This window comes from Salmo salar, chromosome ssa27, assembly GCF_905237065.1.
Source record: "Salmo salar chromosome ssa27, Ssal_v3.1, whole genome shotgun sequence".
NCBI lineage: Eukaryota > Metazoa > Chordata > Actinopteri > Salmoniformes > Salmonidae > Salmo > Salmo salar.
This window is the reverse complement of record NC_059468.1, coordinates 39,097,583-39,114,544: the sequence shown is the minus strand read 5'-3', so window position 1 is coordinate 39,114,544 and position 16,962 is coordinate 39,097,583. Positions and strand designations below refer to the sequence as shown.

The 16,962-nt window shown below is 44.1% G+C and overlaps 2 protein-coding genes across 2 annotated transcripts; both read left to right on the top strand.

Moving 5' to 3' along the window:
* The first annotated feature begins 128 nt into the window (after positions 1 to 128).
* Positions 129 to 11,406, top strand: LOC106589073 (alpha-taxilin). The gene is made up of 12 exons (XM_014178752.2): positions 129 to 228; positions 921 to 1,096; positions 2,932 to 3,354; positions 3,738 to 3,829; positions 4,535 to 4,705; positions 6,703 to 6,768; positions 6,993 to 7,121; positions 7,322 to 7,441; positions 7,844 to 7,918; positions 8,056 to 8,148; positions 8,240 to 8,335; positions 8,795 to 11,406. The coding sequence occupies exons 2-12, from the start codon at positions 931 to 933 to the stop codon at positions 9,104 to 9,106; spliced, it is 1,743 nt and encodes a 580-aa protein (XP_014034227.1). The 5' UTR covers positions 129 to 228; positions 921 to 930; the 3' UTR covers positions 9,107 to 11,406.
* A 496-nt stretch (positions 11,407 to 11,902) lies between these two features.
* Positions 11,903 to 16,833, top strand: eif3i (eukaryotic translation initiation factor 3, subunit I). The gene is made up of 10 exons (NM_001139801.1): positions 11,903 to 11,998; positions 12,545 to 12,637; positions 12,754 to 12,841; positions 13,485 to 13,550; positions 13,726 to 13,875; positions 14,129 to 14,256; positions 15,295 to 15,405; positions 15,567 to 15,656; positions 15,752 to 15,918; positions 16,370 to 16,833. The coding sequence occupies exons 1-10, from the start codon at positions 11,996 to 11,998 to the stop codon at positions 16,449 to 16,451; spliced, it is 978 nt and encodes a 325-aa protein (NP_001133273.1). The 5' UTR covers positions 11,903 to 11,995; the 3' UTR covers positions 16,452 to 16,833.
* Positions 16,834 to 16,962: the final 129 nt, after the last annotated feature.

Below are 16,962 nucleotides of genomic sequence, written 5' to 3'. Positions count from 1 at the left end.
CTCAGTAAAGTTGTTAAAATTGTTGCATGTTGCGTTTATATTTTTGTTCAGTATAGAAACCGTGAATAAAAGTTTTTGTAGTTCTGAGTAGGGCGTTTGAACGACATATTCCACTTTCCCGCAAATGTTATATACGCACTTCCGTTGTGCATTGTGTATTTCCTGTCTCGGTTGGTAGGAGGAAAAGCAGCAGGCAACAGAGACGTGTATTTATTGAGTTGGAAGAAGGTAAACCGTAATTTTTATTTTCTAATTAAGTACCTAAGGCTTATCCCAAGTATGAATAATGACTGTGCCATATGAGGTTTCGTGTTTCTTTGGGTTGTTCCCTAGCGTAGAGCCAAGCTAGAAAGCAAAATGCTAACTAGCGAACTTAGCTAGCTTGCGAACTCTTCTAAACGCCACTGTTATTTGTTAAACTAGTTTCACTTTCTAGTAGCTAAGTTGTTTGGTTGCTAATAGAAGGGGTGTTGGTTCACTTGCTAGACAAAACTAGTGAGTTGATGACTTTCCAAAATTGTAAACTCTTCTACTAGTTAGCATATAGGTAGCTAGAGTTTGGCCGTCTTGAAAATGTAACTTCGTCCACATTTATTCGTTGCTATGCTGGTAACTTAGCTAGTTAACGTTAGTTCGCTGTCGTTCGCCATTTCAGATTCATTTTACATTCGTATAAGCGTGATTACTGGTGACCAACTGACCGAAAGTTAGCTAACTTAAAGGTTTAACTAGACTTCAGTGAGACATCCCCATTGACGTTTGGCAGTTCCGTTTCTTGCTTTTCTCAAGTGCAGGTGCAACATGTGTTTTATAATAGCCAGCGAATATTTGAATATTCGGATCTGTAACAGACACGGCACAGTTAGAGTTTTACTTAAACAAACAATGATCGACTAACATTTTTTTATAATATGTTTCAGGCATTTCATCATGAAGAAACAGGACACGGAAGAGTCGGCCACGCAGGGCAGTGACGCGGCTCCACCACCTGGCACTGGAGAGATTGAGGGAAGCACAGCGGCAAAAGACGTTACAGACACTGTCAGCCCTAAAGAGCCAGACAGACCATCACAGATTGATGGGGCTGAAAGTTCAGGTAAAGTTAGCACTGTGTCCTAAATGACACTGGTTGTCACTGATGTGATGGAAATAATAACACTAGTCAAATGCACACATTTTCAATGTTTATGGTGAACATATATTTTGACACGGGTTGGCTATTTGTCACTATAGTTTTGAGTAGCTGTCACATCTTACCACCATATCGTGTAAAGTTTTGCAGTATTAAAATAATGAACTTAACTCCACAGCTATTGAGCTAAGGAACCTTCAACAACCCTCATGACACTTAATTCCTATTTACACTTTAGGGTTGAACATTTTCACGCTAATTTACAAATGTTCTGTCCTGAGAATAAATCACTTTTCTGATTGAAAGTTCAGGCCTGATGTTAGCTGAGCCTGATGAGCCATACATGAAATATATTTTATCAGCCCTACATTAGACATTTCATGAGCCCAAGCTCATAGACACAAAGTCTAAATGTTCCATTACCGTTAGTAGAAGCATGTCAAACGTTGTTTACAATCTTTATGGTATTTTTAATGTAAAAATGCGATAATATTCCAACCGGACAATAGCGTATTCATTCCAGGAGAAAAAGGAGGGGCGCGCCAAACGTGCCTGCGCAGTAAACAACTCACTGGTCCCAGGCAGTCCACTCATTGACTGAGCTCCTATTCTCTGCCCGGTTACAGGAGAATGATGGAAAAACTTTCTGAAGGCTTTTGACAGCCAATGGAAGCCTTAGGAAGTGCAATGTGACCCCACAGACACTGTAGTTTCGATAGGGATTCAAAAGAACTACAATTCTCAGATCTCCCACTTCCTGGTTGGATTTCTCTCAGGTTTTTGCCTGCCATATGAGTTCTGTTATACTCACAGACATCATTCAAACAGTTTTAGACACGTCAGTGTTTTCTATCAAAATCTACTAATAATATGCATATCCTAGCTTCTGAGTTTAAGTAGGAGGCAGTTTAATATGGGCACGTATTTCATCTGAAAGTGAAAATACTGCCCCCTACACGTAAGAAGTTAATGAGGTTTATGGAGAGAGATTGCGAGTGTACTGATTTAAAGCAACGATATTCAAGTGAAGTTAAAACTGCAGCTGCAATGAAAAAAATCTTTATTAAAAAATGTGACCCCAGAAAGCCCGATAGAGATGGGTAAATTAGACATTCGTTCTATATATTACATTTTTACATTACATTTTAGTCATTTAGCAGACGCTCTTATCCAGAGCGACTTACAGTAGTGAATGCATACATTTCATTTTCATTTCATACAATTTATTTTTATTTTTATTTTCTGTACTTGGCCCCCCGTGGAATCGACCAATGGCGTTGCAAACACATGCTCTACCAACTGAGCCGGGGAAGGCTACTGTAGCATAGCATAGGCTATGCAGCTGCAAATGTAGGCCTACCTGTCACAAGAAGAAAACGTCACCATGATAGGTCTATATGCATTTCAAACTCCCACCCGGAGATGGGCTGTCTGTCCCCACCCGGAGATGGGCTGTCTGGCCCCACCCGGAACGTTGATGAGTCATCATGCTGAGGCCGTAAAGAAGCCAGATTTAGACATTGCATATCATTTTAACAGTTCCATTTCACGCCATGCTATTCATTTTAAATAGTTCCCAGTTATTTATCCTGGGTAAAGGGAGTGGTTTGGGGTGGTAAATCTCAGTAACTGGGTTCCCACCCTTCAACCCTAGTACACATAAGCAGGACCGCAAAGTATCACAACTGTGGCAGCAGCATAGCCATATATTGTGACGGTGATGAGTTAACGCTTCCATACAGCTGGTACACCTTAGCTAGTGTTGTAATAACATATTTTTCCTTCCCTTCTGTGTCTAGTGGCTGAGGTGTCTGCCGTTCCCAACACAGCAGAGTCTGCAGCTCTCCCCGCGGTCCCACCTGTAGAAGAGCCTGCTTTCGTCCCAGTCTCTTCTATAGCAGACCATGTACCCGTCCCAGTCTCTACTATGGCAGACCATGTACCCGTCCCAGTCTCTACTGTAGCGGAGGGGGTGTCGTCTCAGTGTGACATGGCTGAGGAGCTGAGCCGCCAACTGGAGGACATCCTCAACACCTACTGCCTGGAGGACAACGGGGAGGACGGGGTTAACCTGCCCAACGGCCAATCACACGGCCCTGTGCTCAACGGCCTGGCCAATGAGAAGGAGCTGGACGTGAAGCCAGAGGATGTCAAAGTGAACGCCGGCGGGGCGGAGAAAGAGAAAGTAAAGACTCAGGAGAAGAAGAAGGTGAAGGGTCTGGGTAAGGACTGGTTCTGTTGCTCTGTCTGAAATCAACCCCTCGGGTGTATTCCTAGGTGCTTGTTGTTGATCTGGGTGTTGGTCGGTGACCTCCAACCCTGGTCCTGAAGAACAGTATGGAGCTCTTACCCATCCGTATTGGTCACTAATATATCTAGTTGTCATCCATAAGATTTGTTTAGTCATACAGGTGGTGGCTAGGGGTTTAGGATTGGACAGCTTCCCCCTTGTGTGTTGTTGGGTCCCTGTTGTGATGAGGTGGTGTTGCGCTGAATGCCCCCCCGTGTGTTGCTGGGTCCCTGTTGTGATGAGGTGGTGTTGCACTGAATGCCCCCCCTGTGTGTTGCTGGGTCCCTGTTGTGACCCCCCCCCCGTGTGTTGCAGGTAAAGAGATCACCCTGCTGATGCAGACCCTGAATACTCTGAGTACACCAGAGGAGAAACTGGCAGGCCTCTGTAAGAAGTATGCTGATCTGGTAAGTAGTGACTCTAATAAAGACTCTGGGTATGGTGGGGTCTGGTGTGGCTCAAAGGCTGTTGGTTTAGTAAATTAACTTTTTTATTTGTTTCATTTTAGCATGCCAGCAGCCCTTTTATATCTAGCCTCCATCTGTGTATCAGCCAGTAGTAGTTTGTCTCCTTTGTCTGTCTGGTCATCATGGGCAGGGTCGGCTCAACGTAGGCTGACCTTCCATGTGGGATTGAGTCCTGGATTTATTGCTGATTCATGAACGTGTGATGCAGTGCAGGTCTGTCCTGTGTGTCCATAACATGTGAGGTGTGATTACGTGACAGATTGCAGCCGTGTATGTAACTGATCAATCTGGTGTATGTGTGACAGGCCTATGTGTTTTTAAGTCCTTTTCTGGTTGTGGCTGATGGAGGGGAGGCAGCCCAGAGGGGGAGAGGGGCTGGCTGATGGAGGGGAGGCAGCCCAGAGGGGGAGAGAGGCTGGCTGATGGAGGGTCTTTACTGGACAAGGACATGGCTGACACACCCAGCTTCTCTTGGCAGCCTTGTTTGTTTCCCCTCTATCATTTGTCTCATTGTAGCCATTTTATCAATAGCTTTTCATTTAAGTGTACTGGAGTTTTAAAACGTTTTTTAATTTTTTTATTATTAGTTGAACATTTGAATAGTATTTTTACGCATTAAACTCTAATTTCTGTGTGTGCGTGCAGCTGGAGGAGCAGCGGAACAGTCAGAAGCAAATGCGTGTCCTGCAGAAGAAACAGTCTCAGCTGGTGCAGGAGACGGACCACCTAAAGAAGGAACACAGCAAGGCCATCCTGGCACGCAGCAAACTGGAGTCACTCTGTAGGGAGCTGCAGAGACACAACCGCACGCTCAAGGTTGGCAGGATTCCCCAACTGGGGGCCCACAGGTCGAATTTGGCCGCGCGTGATATTATTTGGGGGGCCCCAAAGTTTTCTGAGCTGAAAAAAAGTTTTTCATTTTGTTGTTCAACATAAAACACCAGCAAAGTTTCTAATTTTGGAAATCATTTTGAAAGTATTTCCACGTGTAATAGAGAGATATCTGATCGTATACAAATATAAGCAAGGTATGAATATATGTTTTAGTCATATCTGTTTGGGCTTCTTTCATTCAATTTGCAGTCTACAAATTATAAGAAATTATGTTCCGATTCGCCCCTTGGCTGAATCTAGGTAATGATCCCTGAGGTAAAGTATGATGAAGCTGTACCTTTTTCACTCTACTGAGCCAAACCGGGCTGAGTTAAGGCGAGCTTGAATGTGCTGGCCACCATTATTGCGCTAACACTGCTGGAAAGGACGGGCCAGCACAGTGTGGCGTAAGTCTGTATTTGGGCCAGCACAGTGTGGCGTAAGTCTGTATTTAGGCCAGCACAGTGTGGCGTAAGTCTGTATTTAGGCCAGCACAGTGTGCTGGCCTAAAGTCATAGTTCAGACAGAGGGCGGAGCTCACATAAGCCTCCATTGAGCGGTAAGTCTAAAGCAACCGACTGCAGACAAGTCGGCGGAGGTGCGTTTGCGACAGCCGAAAGTTGGACACCAATGTGGTTTTCCAACAAAAAGGCTCAGATCAACATGGCAGTGTTGCCATTGCTTAAAAAATATTTGCTTGATAATGTCAAAATAAACATGTCTTCAACCCCCAAATCATAGACTCTCAAACTGGAATCATGTTTGTAAATTGTATAATCAATTAGTGATCAAGAGCCTTAAATATCACGTTCATTTACACTTCCGTTAAAAAGTTTGGTCACCTAGAAAAGTCCTTGTTTTTGAAAGAAAAGCATTTTTTGTCCATTAAAATGACATCAAATTGATCAGAAATACAATGTAGACATTGTTCCTGTTGTAAATGACTATTGTAGCTGGAAACGGCTGATTTTATGGAATATCTACATAGGCGTACAGAGGCCCATTATCAGCAACCATCACTCCTGTGTTCCAATGGCACGTTGTGTTAGCTAATCCAAGTTTATAATTTTAAAAGACTAATTGATCATTAGAAAACCCTTTTGCAATTATGTTAGCACAGCTGAAAACTGTTCTGATTAAAGAAGCAATAAAACTGTTCTTCTTTAGACTAGTTGAGTATCTGGAGCATCAGCATTTGTGGGTTCGATTACAGGCTCGAAATGTCCAGAAACAAAGCCCTTTCTTCTGAAACTCTGCAGTCTTTTCTTGTTCTGAGAAAGGAAGGCTATTCCATGCGAGAAATTGCCAAGAAACTGAATGTCTCGTACAACGCTGTGTACTACTCTCTTCACAGAACAGCACAAACTGGCTCTAACCAGAACAGAAAGAGGAGTGGGAGGCCCCGGTGCACAACTGAGCAAGAGGACAAGTACATTAGAGTGTCTAGTTTGAGAAACAGAGGCCTCACAAGTCATCAACTGGCAGCTTCATTAAATAGTACTCTTAAAACACCAGTCTCAACGTCAACAGCGAAGAATCAGCCTAATGATCGGTTGACTGTAGCGCCTCCCACTATGCAGGGGATTGGCTGCAGGTTGAAGTTGGCGAAGAGCATCTGTCGACTGCACTGAACTTAATGACTTTTGATCACCATGATATTTGTCAAGTTCATGCAGTCGACATTATAGGCGCAAGTCTGACCATTTTTATCCCCATAACGCAACACCCCTTGAAAGGCGGTAACCAATGATGCTCAACGACTTGACAAAACTGATCTTCTCCAACGCACCTACACATTCCAAAAACTAGAACACGAGTCTTATCGTTCCCTGATTGCTAGGACCATATCTTTGTGAACCAAAGTTTTTACATTTTTTTTTATGATTTATGAAGTGAACAACAATGGAGCTGTGCATTTTTAACCTAACTTGCTCTTGCAGGAGGACGGGACACAGCGTGCACGCGTGGAGGAGGAGAAGAGGAAGGTGGTGACATCACACTTCCAGGTGAGCCACTAGCGTTGTGTGTGTGTGTGTGTGTGTAAAGAAAGGATGAATCTCTAGTCTTTCCTTGATTTATTGCCACCATCTTCTCCAATGAGTGTTGAGAAGTAGGCCAAGAATCAAGGAAATACTTCTGACTTTCACCCAAGGGTTAAACACTTCCTGGTTGTCTATCATGATGTAACATCTTCTAGTTCCTGTGTGTGTGTGTGTGTGTGTGTTCCCAGGTGACTCTGAATGACATCCAGGCCCAAATGGAGCAGCATAACGAGAGGAATGCCAGTCTGAGGCTGGAGAACTCTGAGCTGGCAGAGAAGCTCAAGAAACTCATCCAACAGTATGAACTACGAGAGGAGGTGTGTTTTGGAGTGGGGAGAATGGTTGGAGTGGGGAGAATGGTTGGAGTGGGGAGAATGGTGGGAGTGCTGCAGCTCTGTGCCAGGAAGGACATGGACATTTACTTGCATAACTAAAGCACACAGGAGGTGCAACTGCAGTAAAGGTGTAACAATTTTCTGGACATGTGAGTATTAACCCCCCCTGTCCTTTCTCTCAGCACATTGACAAGGTGTTCAAGCATAAGGACCTGCAGCAACAGCTGGTGGATGCTAAGCTACAACAGGCTCAGGAACTGCTCCTGGAGTCAGAGGACCGCCATCACAGAGAGAAGGACTTTGTGAGTAACAGTAGAATATGGTTGTTTGGTGAACACACTAGTCAACATGTTCCAACTCAATAACTATATCATGTGGGATTAGAAACTGGGTGGTTCGAGCCCTGAATGCTGATTGGCTGAAAGTATACCACGGTTGTGACAACTTTTACTGCTCTAATTACGTTGGTAACCAGTTTATCATAGCAATAAGGCACCTCGGGGGGGGTTTGTGGTGTCTGGCCAATATACCACGGCTAAGGACTTTTCTTAGCCACGACGCAACGCCCCCTCGTGCCTTATTGCTTAAATCAAACCCACAACTCTTTATTTTGGTCTCCTGTTTTCTCTCCAGCTGTTGATGGAAGCAGTAGTCTCAGAGGATGTGTTAGGGTTGATATCATGTTAGTCTCCTCTTCTCTCCAGCTGTTGAAGGAAGCGGTCGAGTCTCAGAGGATGTGTGAGCTGATGAAGCAGCAGGAAGTCCATCTCAAACAACAGGTATCTATTTAGAACGCTCTAGGGACAGAGTGGATGCATCTAGCTCTGGTAAACAACCAGCTGGGAAGTTCATGTGGTGAACTGACCTTCCTCTCTTTCCCTGTTTCCCCTCCATCCTCTCCTGTCTGCCCATTCAGCTGTCCTTATACACAGAGAAGTTTGAGGAGTTCCAGACTACTCTGTCCAAGAGCAATGAGGTGTTCACCACCTTCAAACAGGAGATGGAGAAGGTGAGTGTCTGTCACACATTAGCAGAGATCTCAGAAGAGATGGTCTGTCTTGGTTGTAGTCCATGGTCATGTGACCTGTGTGTGTCCGTAGATGACGAAGAAGATTAAGAAGCTGGAGAAGGAGACGACCATGTATCGCTCCAGGTGGGAGAGCAGTAACAAGGCCCTGCTGAACATGGCTGAGGAGGTAGGCTGGATTTTAATCACTGAATGGGGCTTTTCTATTGGTGTGTTTTTGTATTTTTGTGTTTTGTTGGGAAAAGTGCAAGATGTACACTGAGTGTACGAAACATTAGGATCATTCTTGTTACACACGGGAAACTGTTGAGCGCCAAAATCCCAGCAGCGTTGTAGTTCTTGACACAAACCGGTGCGCCTGGCACCTACCATAACCCAGCACTTAAATATTTTGTTTTGCTCATTCACCCTCTGAATTACACATGTTCACAATCCATGTCTCAATTGTCTCAAGGCTTAAAAATCCTTCTATAACCTGTCTCCTCCCTTTCATCTACACTGATTGAAGTGGATTTAACAAGTGACATCAATAAGGGATCAGAGACTGACCAGGTTGAATCCAGGTGAAATGTCATGGGGAGAGCAGGTGTTCTCAGTGTAAGTTTGTGTATCTGTGTGTCTTCTGTAGAAAACTCTGCAGGACCGTGAGTTCGACAGCCTCCAGGGGAAGGTAGGGAAGTTGGAAAAGCTTTGCCGGGCGCTGCAGAACGAACGCAACGAACTCAGCAAGAAGGTTCAGGGCCTGAGCACCGGCCCCGGGGACAACAGCCCAGGGGCTGAATCCCCTTCCCTACCCCCCACAGACTCCCAGGAGCCCAGCCCAGACCCCGACACCACCACTCCTAGCTCCCCAATTCCCTGCTCCCACGGCTGCCACTGCGGCCCAGAGTTGGACACTGAGAACCAGGCCTGTGCAGCCACCCTCACTGCCCAGGAATGAGACCTCTTGCCTGGGCAACACCGCTCAGTCTCCCCTTCACCAACCGATTACCAACTACCAGCCTGCAAGCCAAGCCACTATTAATGTGGGAGTTAAGAGTGTGGGTCTGTATGATTTCCCCCAGAGTTAGATAAACTTGTCCCCTAACCACAGATCTAGGATCAGATTACCTTATGTACATCTAAAAACCAATAGGGCGGTGCAGGAAAATCTGACCCGGGATCTGTAGTCAGTTAGCAGCTTCTACCTACTCTGGTGCCTCCTGGAGAGTTGAAGGTGATGATGATGATGGTGGTGTCAGTCAGGGAAGATTATTGAAGGTTCTTCATCCTGCGTGTTTTGTTTTGGTCTTTTTAATTTTCCTTTGAGAACTCTAGTACACAATGTTCATGGAAATCACAGCTTTTATGCGAGGCAAAGCTAGCTAAAGAAAGGCTTCATCCCAAATGGCAACCTATTCCCTATATAGTGCACTACTTTTGACCAGAGCCCTGTTGGAATAGGGTGGTATTTTGGACACAGGCAAAGTGTGATCTACAGTAAAGATGTTGGGACAGATGAGTATTTTGTGTGTGTGCTTGTCTCCATCGGTCCCTCTTTTTCGTGTGTGTGTGTGTGTGTGCGCATCCTTGTCTGTCAGTCATAAAGATGTTAAGATGCAGTGAATCTGCAAATGTAGGGCCACAGTTGGACTTGAATTTTAGGATTTGTCCCTTTAATTTTATTTTTTTATGTTGAGCACACTGAAAACATGGCTAACGCATCAGCGCATGTAGGAATCACCTGACCTTTACCTCGGTACAGAGTGTATATATCTAGTTTGGGGATATCTTGCAAAAGGTCACTTTCATTCCATTTTAGACATCCTTGTTTAGGTCCAGAGCATCGCAACACTTAAAGGGATGGTGTAGATATTCTTTATGAATCTTGCAGAATCGTTGGATCCACAAAAGAATGCTCTTAGACCAAGGGTTTATTCACTAGGAACCAACCGGAAGCAAATGGGGGCGAAACGAAGAGGGACGTTGCTGAATTTGTCCGATTTAAGAAAATAGTTTTCATTGCTAAATGTTTTCCGCTGCAAAATGTTTCGTTAACGGTTTGTACAAATGAATACACCTCAAAGATTAGACAAAATTGCCTTGTTCTTTCGTTTGGTTTTGGGTTGCTTCTTTATATCAATTTGATGTTCCTCATTCCCACAATATGCAAGTATCCATTCCACACTCGTATTACTTGCTTTTTCAATTTCATTCTACAACATTGGATCCAATGTAACATGTTTTAACATTTTCATGCTGGCTGTCTTTTGAGAACATGATCATTTATAGTTAAGATGTAAACATTCCACAAACGGATATTGAAATGTACTGACAAAGGTGGCTACCAATGATGCATTCTCTATTCTGTGTGTGTGTGTGTTTTGAGAATATATATCTCAACAAGATTGTAACTCAACTTGGACAGTTTGGTTTAATCAGGTCAAATAAAACGCGTTTAAACCAGATATTTCTATGCAACCTTCGCATTGTTATCTAGTTCTGTGTCAGTTTGATTTGAGAAGCACTTAACTGAATGTATTATCAACTCCCTTAGATGTGCACTGGCCTGGGGTGTGTTCACTAGGAACCAAATGTTAGCAAACAGAATATAACAGGGAGGGACCAACCTGAAATTCTCCAATAGAAACTCACATTTTTTTGTTGCAAAAAAACATGTTCTGTTGTGAGACTGTTTGCTACATGCTGAACCTGAACCTCAGTGGTTAATTGCGAAATTCTTCCTTCTATATAAACCGTGTCACACAACTGCTTCTTTTCTCTGTACTGTGTAGTGTTATGTTGACACAACATGTGTATATACTGTGGTGTAACCAGTGTGTTCCCCATACTCTTTGAAAAAGGAAGACATTCTGGGTTTTTTTCCCTGTTTTTTTTCTTGAGTTTATTTTCACCGTCAGTTATGTTGGAAGAAGGATTGCTTTATTGCAATGAAAGTACATTAATCATTTCTGTAGAGTGTATCCATGTTTAGCATCACATGTCTTCCATGTTTTAGTTTGTAGCGTTGGTCTGTCTCTGGGGGCTACCGCTTGAGGAATGCAATACTTTTCTTTATTACATAAAACATTAAAGAATGACTAAATTTCTTGAGCGCCACTGGGTTTTAGAGATTCATCGTGTTGATTAAGAACCCAAGATGGTTTCTCTTATTTTGGGTTTTTCCCCGTTTTATTTTCATGTATTTTTCTTACCCTGTATACTTAATGTCTTGCTAATTAAAATATGTACATGTTGTGATCATTGGTCTTTATTTCTACCCCCCCCCCCCCCTTTGCAAGTACTATGAGACCTTTTGACTTCTTAAAAAATATTTAATTAACCTTTAACCAGGCAAGTCAGTTAAGAACAAATTCTTATTTACAATGACGGCCAAACCCGGACGACGCTGGGCCAATTGTGCGCCGTCCTATGGGCCTCCCAATCACAGCCGGTTGTGATACAGCCTGGAATCGAACCAGGGTCTGTAGTGACAGTGAGATGTAGTGCCTAAGACCACTGAGCCGATACCTTTTAACTTTGCAACAATTTACAATTCACTGCAGTCTACCGCTGTACAACTATTTCAATGACCTGTGAGTATTTCCAATGCTTTTCTTTACATCCTTAATAGTTTATCCCAGTGAATATCTAAACTGGGCACTTTCAGCCTGAGCAAAATGCGCCTTTCAGAACGTTCAGGGGTCACTGCTCGACACGGAAGTACTATCGCTCCTTTTCCGCCTTCGCCCCGGCGCCGTACAACACGAGTCCTCATCCTTTCTCGTTCTTTTGTGGTGGCACGTATAACGATTACAACGGATAAAGCGATCAGTGTAAAGCTTCGGCGATGGTGAGTATATCATATTACAACTGTTTAAATGTGATTACCCATATGTGCTGAACTTAAGTGAAATTGTCTAGAATGTCCGCGGTTTATGCTAGCCAGATAGCCACCATCAGCTAGCTCGCTAGCATAAAAAGGATGATGCGTTGTCCGTATAGCTAGATGATAGTGTAATAATACAAGCTGGCAAGTACATCGAAAATGTGTCGCCTTTTTGGTTGATCATTTTATGATGCTAGTCATCCCCAACATTGTCGATGTTATGCACAATGCTAATAAGTTATTTGGTTGTCCCATATGTTTGATTGCCTCTCCATACTGTCAATGAGCCACCCGTTAGCACATAGCTAGGTAGCAAGGGACTCCCGTTCTCTATAGTTTAGAAGATTTAGATACTAGTTAGCTAGCTATAAACATCTATCTTCGTCTTCATGTCTGTCTCGTCTCTTAAATACTGGTTTAGTTAGCAAGCTGCTAGTGCTAGTAGAAAAACCTGGCAATATTAAACTGGCTGTGAAGTTAACTAACATGTCTTATTCTTGTGTCCTGCAGAAACCCATCTTGCTACAGGGCCACGAGAGGTCTATCACACAGATCAAATACAACAGAGAGGGAGACCTGATCTTCTCTGTGGCCAAAGACACGGTAAATAAGAAATTATACACAACACAGAACAATGCCATGTATGTAGAAAATGTATCACTCATCCACCAGTAAGTTGAACAATTCACATTGTGTGTGTGTGTGCGTTTTATTCACAGGTAGCGAACGTGTGGTACTCTGTGAACGGAGAGAGGCTTGGAACTTACAATGGACACACTGGAGCTTTGTGGTGTGTGGACTGTGACTGTATCCTTTATTGAAGACCTCTAACAGCCATGCACACCATGGTGCAATTCACCATTATTATGGCCAAGTGTTCTGGGCTATCATGTCAAATGACCTAGATCTTAAACTTTTATTTTAAGCCCTTTCCAAAAAATGAGAATTTCACACAAAAAAAATTAAAACATTTGTCCGAGGACGGTGCTGGACCATCAAACGAAAAGGGACAGTTTGATGAAAAAGCTTTAAATCAAGGTGATTTTACGTGTTATGTTTCTAGTAGGGTCGTTGAGTGTTGGTGTTTTTGTTTAGGGTGTATATGATGTTTCTAGAATTGTCATTTCTTGTTATTTAACTTTTATTTAACTAGACAAGTCAGTTAAAAATAAATTTGTATTTACAATGACGGCCTACGCCGGCCAAACCCGGACGACGCTGGGCCAATTGTGCGCCGCCCTATGGGACTCCCAATCAAGGCCAGTTGTGATACAGCCTGGAATTGAACCAGGGTCTGTAGTGACGCCTCTAGCATTGAGATGTAGTGCCTTAGACTGCTGCGCGAGCCCCATTGAGTGTTGGGATTTTGTTTAGGTTCCTTGTTATGGGAAACATGAATTTACAAGGGGTAGGCAATAGGATTGTTGGTTGTCCTTAACTATGTTCTCAGGGGACACCAAAAACGTGCTGACAGGATCGGCAGACAACAGCTGTAGACTATGGGACTGTGAGACTGGTAAGTAGGTGTGTGTGTTTGAGAGAAAACAAAAGGGAAATCCTTTTAGTGCTTGGATGGGATACCTGTATGTGTGTTAGTGCGTGGATGTATAGGACTGAGGTTTGTTGAACAACTTCCTGGTTTGTGATGCAACTGTGTGTGTGTGTGATATGACCCCTCCTCTCTCTCCCAGGTAAACAGCTAGCCATGTTGAACACCAGCTCGGCTGTGAGGACCTGTGGCTTTGACTTCAGTGGCAACATCATCATGTTCTCTACAGACAAGCAGATGGGCTACCAGTGTTTCCTCAACTACTTCGACCTACGGGACCCCCAGCAGATCGGTAAGTAGTGTACACTTCAGATTAGTATTAAAACAGGATAGAAACTGCTGTTTGCAGGTAAAGGTGAATGCAACATTGTGATAACTTTCCCTTGCCCTCCAATTGGCTTTCTGTGGCGTCCTTTAGATCAGAATGTATACATCTGGTTTCACAGCCATCAGTTGTCTGAAGATGTTTCTCCCTGTCGTTCCCACTGTCTCCCTCCCTCTCTGTCCCTCTCTCTCTCTGTCCATGTCTCTCGCTCTCTCTGTAGAGGACAACCAGCCGTACCTGACGGTGCCCTGCGCTGAGTCTAAGATCACCAGTGCTGTGTGGGGGCCTCTGGGAGAGTTTGTTATCGCTGGTCATGAGAACGGGGAGATCAACCAGTTCAGCGCCAAGGTGCACACACTGACACACTCACACACAACACTGAAGCATGCATGAGAGCACCAGCTGTTCTGGATGACTGTGTGGTAACGCTCTCAGCAAGACCTTTAAACAGGTCAATATTCACAAAGCCCTGGGGCTAGACAGATTACCAGGATGTGTACTGATTGTCAGAGACTCCAGTCACCCAAGTCAGACTTTTCTCTGCTACCGCATGCCAAGCGGTACCGGAGCGCCAAGTCTGGGACCAAAAGGCTCCTTAACAGCTTCTACTCCCAAGCCATAAGACTGCTGAACAATTAATGAAATGGCCTACCGCATTATTTACGTTGACCCCCCCCCCCCCCTTCATTTTGTTTTGTCTCGGTACTGGTACCCCCCTGTATATAGCCTCCACATTGACTCTGTACCGGTACCCCTGTATATAGTCTCCACATTGACTCTGTACCGTAACACCCTGTATAGAGCCTCCACATTGACTCTGTACCGGTACCCCCTGTATATAGCCTCCACATTGACTCTGTACCGGTACCCCTGTATATAGCCTCCACATTGACTCTGTACCGTAACACCCTGTATATAGCTACATTCGCGTACCGGACCCCTGTATATAGCCTCCACATTGACTCTGTACTGGTACCCCTGTATATAGCCTCCACATTGACTCTGTACCGGTACCCTGTATATAGCCTCCACATTGACTCTGTCGGTACCCCCTGTATATAGCCTCCACATTGACGCTGTACCGTAACACCCTGTATATAGCCTCCACATTGACTCTGTACCGTAACACCCTGTATAGAGCCTTGTTATTGTTGTTTTATTGTGCTACATTATATATTTTTTGTTTATTTGGTAAATATTTTCTTAACCAACAGCACAGTTCAAGAAGAGTTAAGGGCTTGTAACTAAGAATTTCACGGTATTCGGCGCATGTGACGAATAGTTTGATTTGACGCATTTATTGAAGACAGAGGGGAGAGAAGTGGATAATCTAGTACATGTAGGACATCATTATACTGACAGTATTGTCTCTGACGTGTGTTGCAGTCTGGAGAGGTGCTGAAGAAGGTGAAGGAACACAACAAACAGATCAACGACATCCAGACTTCCGTTGATCTGACCATGGTCATCACAGCCTCTAAAGACTGCTCCTCTAAGGTATCCAGGGATGAGTGGAGAGATGTTGATGGATGAGAGAGGTGGAGGTTTAAAGACAAGAGGAAGAGTGATGGACTGGGGCTTCTTAACTAGTTGAGTTCAACAGCTGACTGCCTATAAGTACTGTCTGACTGACTTGTCTGTCTCTGTCTACCCCACAGCTGTTTGACTCTACAACTCTAGATCACATCAAGTCCTTCAAGACAGAGAGACCTGTCAACTCTGCTGCCATCTCCCCAATCATGGACCACGTAAGACAACCACTTATCCCAGAGAACATTTCTGCAGCACCTCTTTATTCCCAGAGCTGACATTTAACCCCTGTGTGTGTGTGTGTGTATTGTAGGTGGTGATGGGAGGAGGTCAAGAGGCCATGGAGGTCACCACCACCTCCACCAGGATCGGCAAGTTCGAGGCCAGGTTCTTCCACGCAGCTTACGAAGAGGAGTTTGGCAGGGTCAAGGGTCACTTCGGACCCATCAACTGTGTGGCGTTCCACCCGGACGGCAAGAGGTAAGGTCCAAAAGGCACTTAAAGAATAGAAACTTGATTATCCATCTAAGTGTAGCAGATGGGATGTGTAACACAGTCCTCAACCTAAGAGTCCCCACTAGCGCTGCTGAATAGCTAGCTTTTTGGTAAGACGCTTCGTGGGGACATTCGTGTGTTTCCAGGGCAGAGGTTCTGGGTTGGTATGAGCTGAAACGGGGGGGGGAGTGGTACTTGCTAAGCAAGCATTGTGATGGAAATTAGTTGCCATATAATACTTAATGATAGACAAATCTATATTTACTTGGTTATCGTTACCTAAATGGTGATCATTCTCAGCTCTCGTTGTATGCAAGTTAACAGTTTTTAGGGTCCATTTTGGAACTCAATCATGTAATGTCACACTAAAACCAGCTGTCTTAACTGTGACCAGTGTCTCTGGGAAAACAAACCTGTTTCTGCCTCTTGTCTTTAGCTATTCCAGTGGGGGAGAGGACGGCTATACAAGGATCCATCACTTTGACCCCCAGTACTTTGACTTCGAGCTGGAGGCGTAAACAGGAGACCAGCAGCGATACTTTTTTTTGTTTTTTTAAACTGATGACACCAGGGGCGCATCTCAATATTCTGTAGTGGCCTCCTCTCCTGATCTGAGAACAGAAATAATGGTGGTGAATGACTACCAGGAATTGTTTGTTACTGGTTCAGTGGGTTTAAATCTGTGATGGAGAGAGAAGCCACTGAAGACAATTGAGATGCACCCCTAGTGATGATGATGATGGTGGTGGTGAGGAAGAGGAGACTTTAGGCCTTTTGAGAATTATTTTGGCTGGTCATCATAATCCTGACATCACTAATAAATGTACCCTTGGTTTTGCCCTCACCACTAGTCCAGTGTATTTAAAACTGATTTAACAAATAAATGGATTTTGAGCTAAATTGATTTAGTTTATTGCAGGGTTTGTCTGTGAGTAATGTGGAATCTGATTACATGTAAAGGGTTCCACATTGACTCTGTACCGGTACCCAAAACCGGCGATTAAACCGGGTTTCCATCCACGTGAAGTT

Bases quoted from the DNA above. Each gene is read 5' to 3' on its own strand.
- LOC106589073 (XM_014178752.2), top strand. From the start codon at position 931: ATGAAGAAACAGGACACGGAAGAGTCGGCCACGCAGGGCAGTGACGCG. The intron at 3,355-3,737 runs GTAAGGACTGGT...CGTGTGTTGCAG, and splicing joins GAAGAAGGTGAAGGGTCTGG to GTAAAGAGATCACCCTGCTG. The intron at 8,149-8,239 runs GTGAGTGTCTGT...GTGTGTCCGTAG, and splicing joins TCAAACAGGAGATGGAGAAG to ATGACGAAGAAGATTAAGAA.
- eif3i (NM_001139801.1), top strand. The intron at 12,638-12,753 runs GTAAATAAGAAA...TTTTATTCACAG, and splicing joins TCTCTGTGGCCAAAGACACG to GTAGCGAACGTGTGGTACTC. The intron at 15,919-16,369 runs GTAAGGTCCAAA...TCTTGTCTTTAG, and splicing joins TTCCACCCGGACGGCAAGAG to CTATTCCAGTGGGGGAGAGG.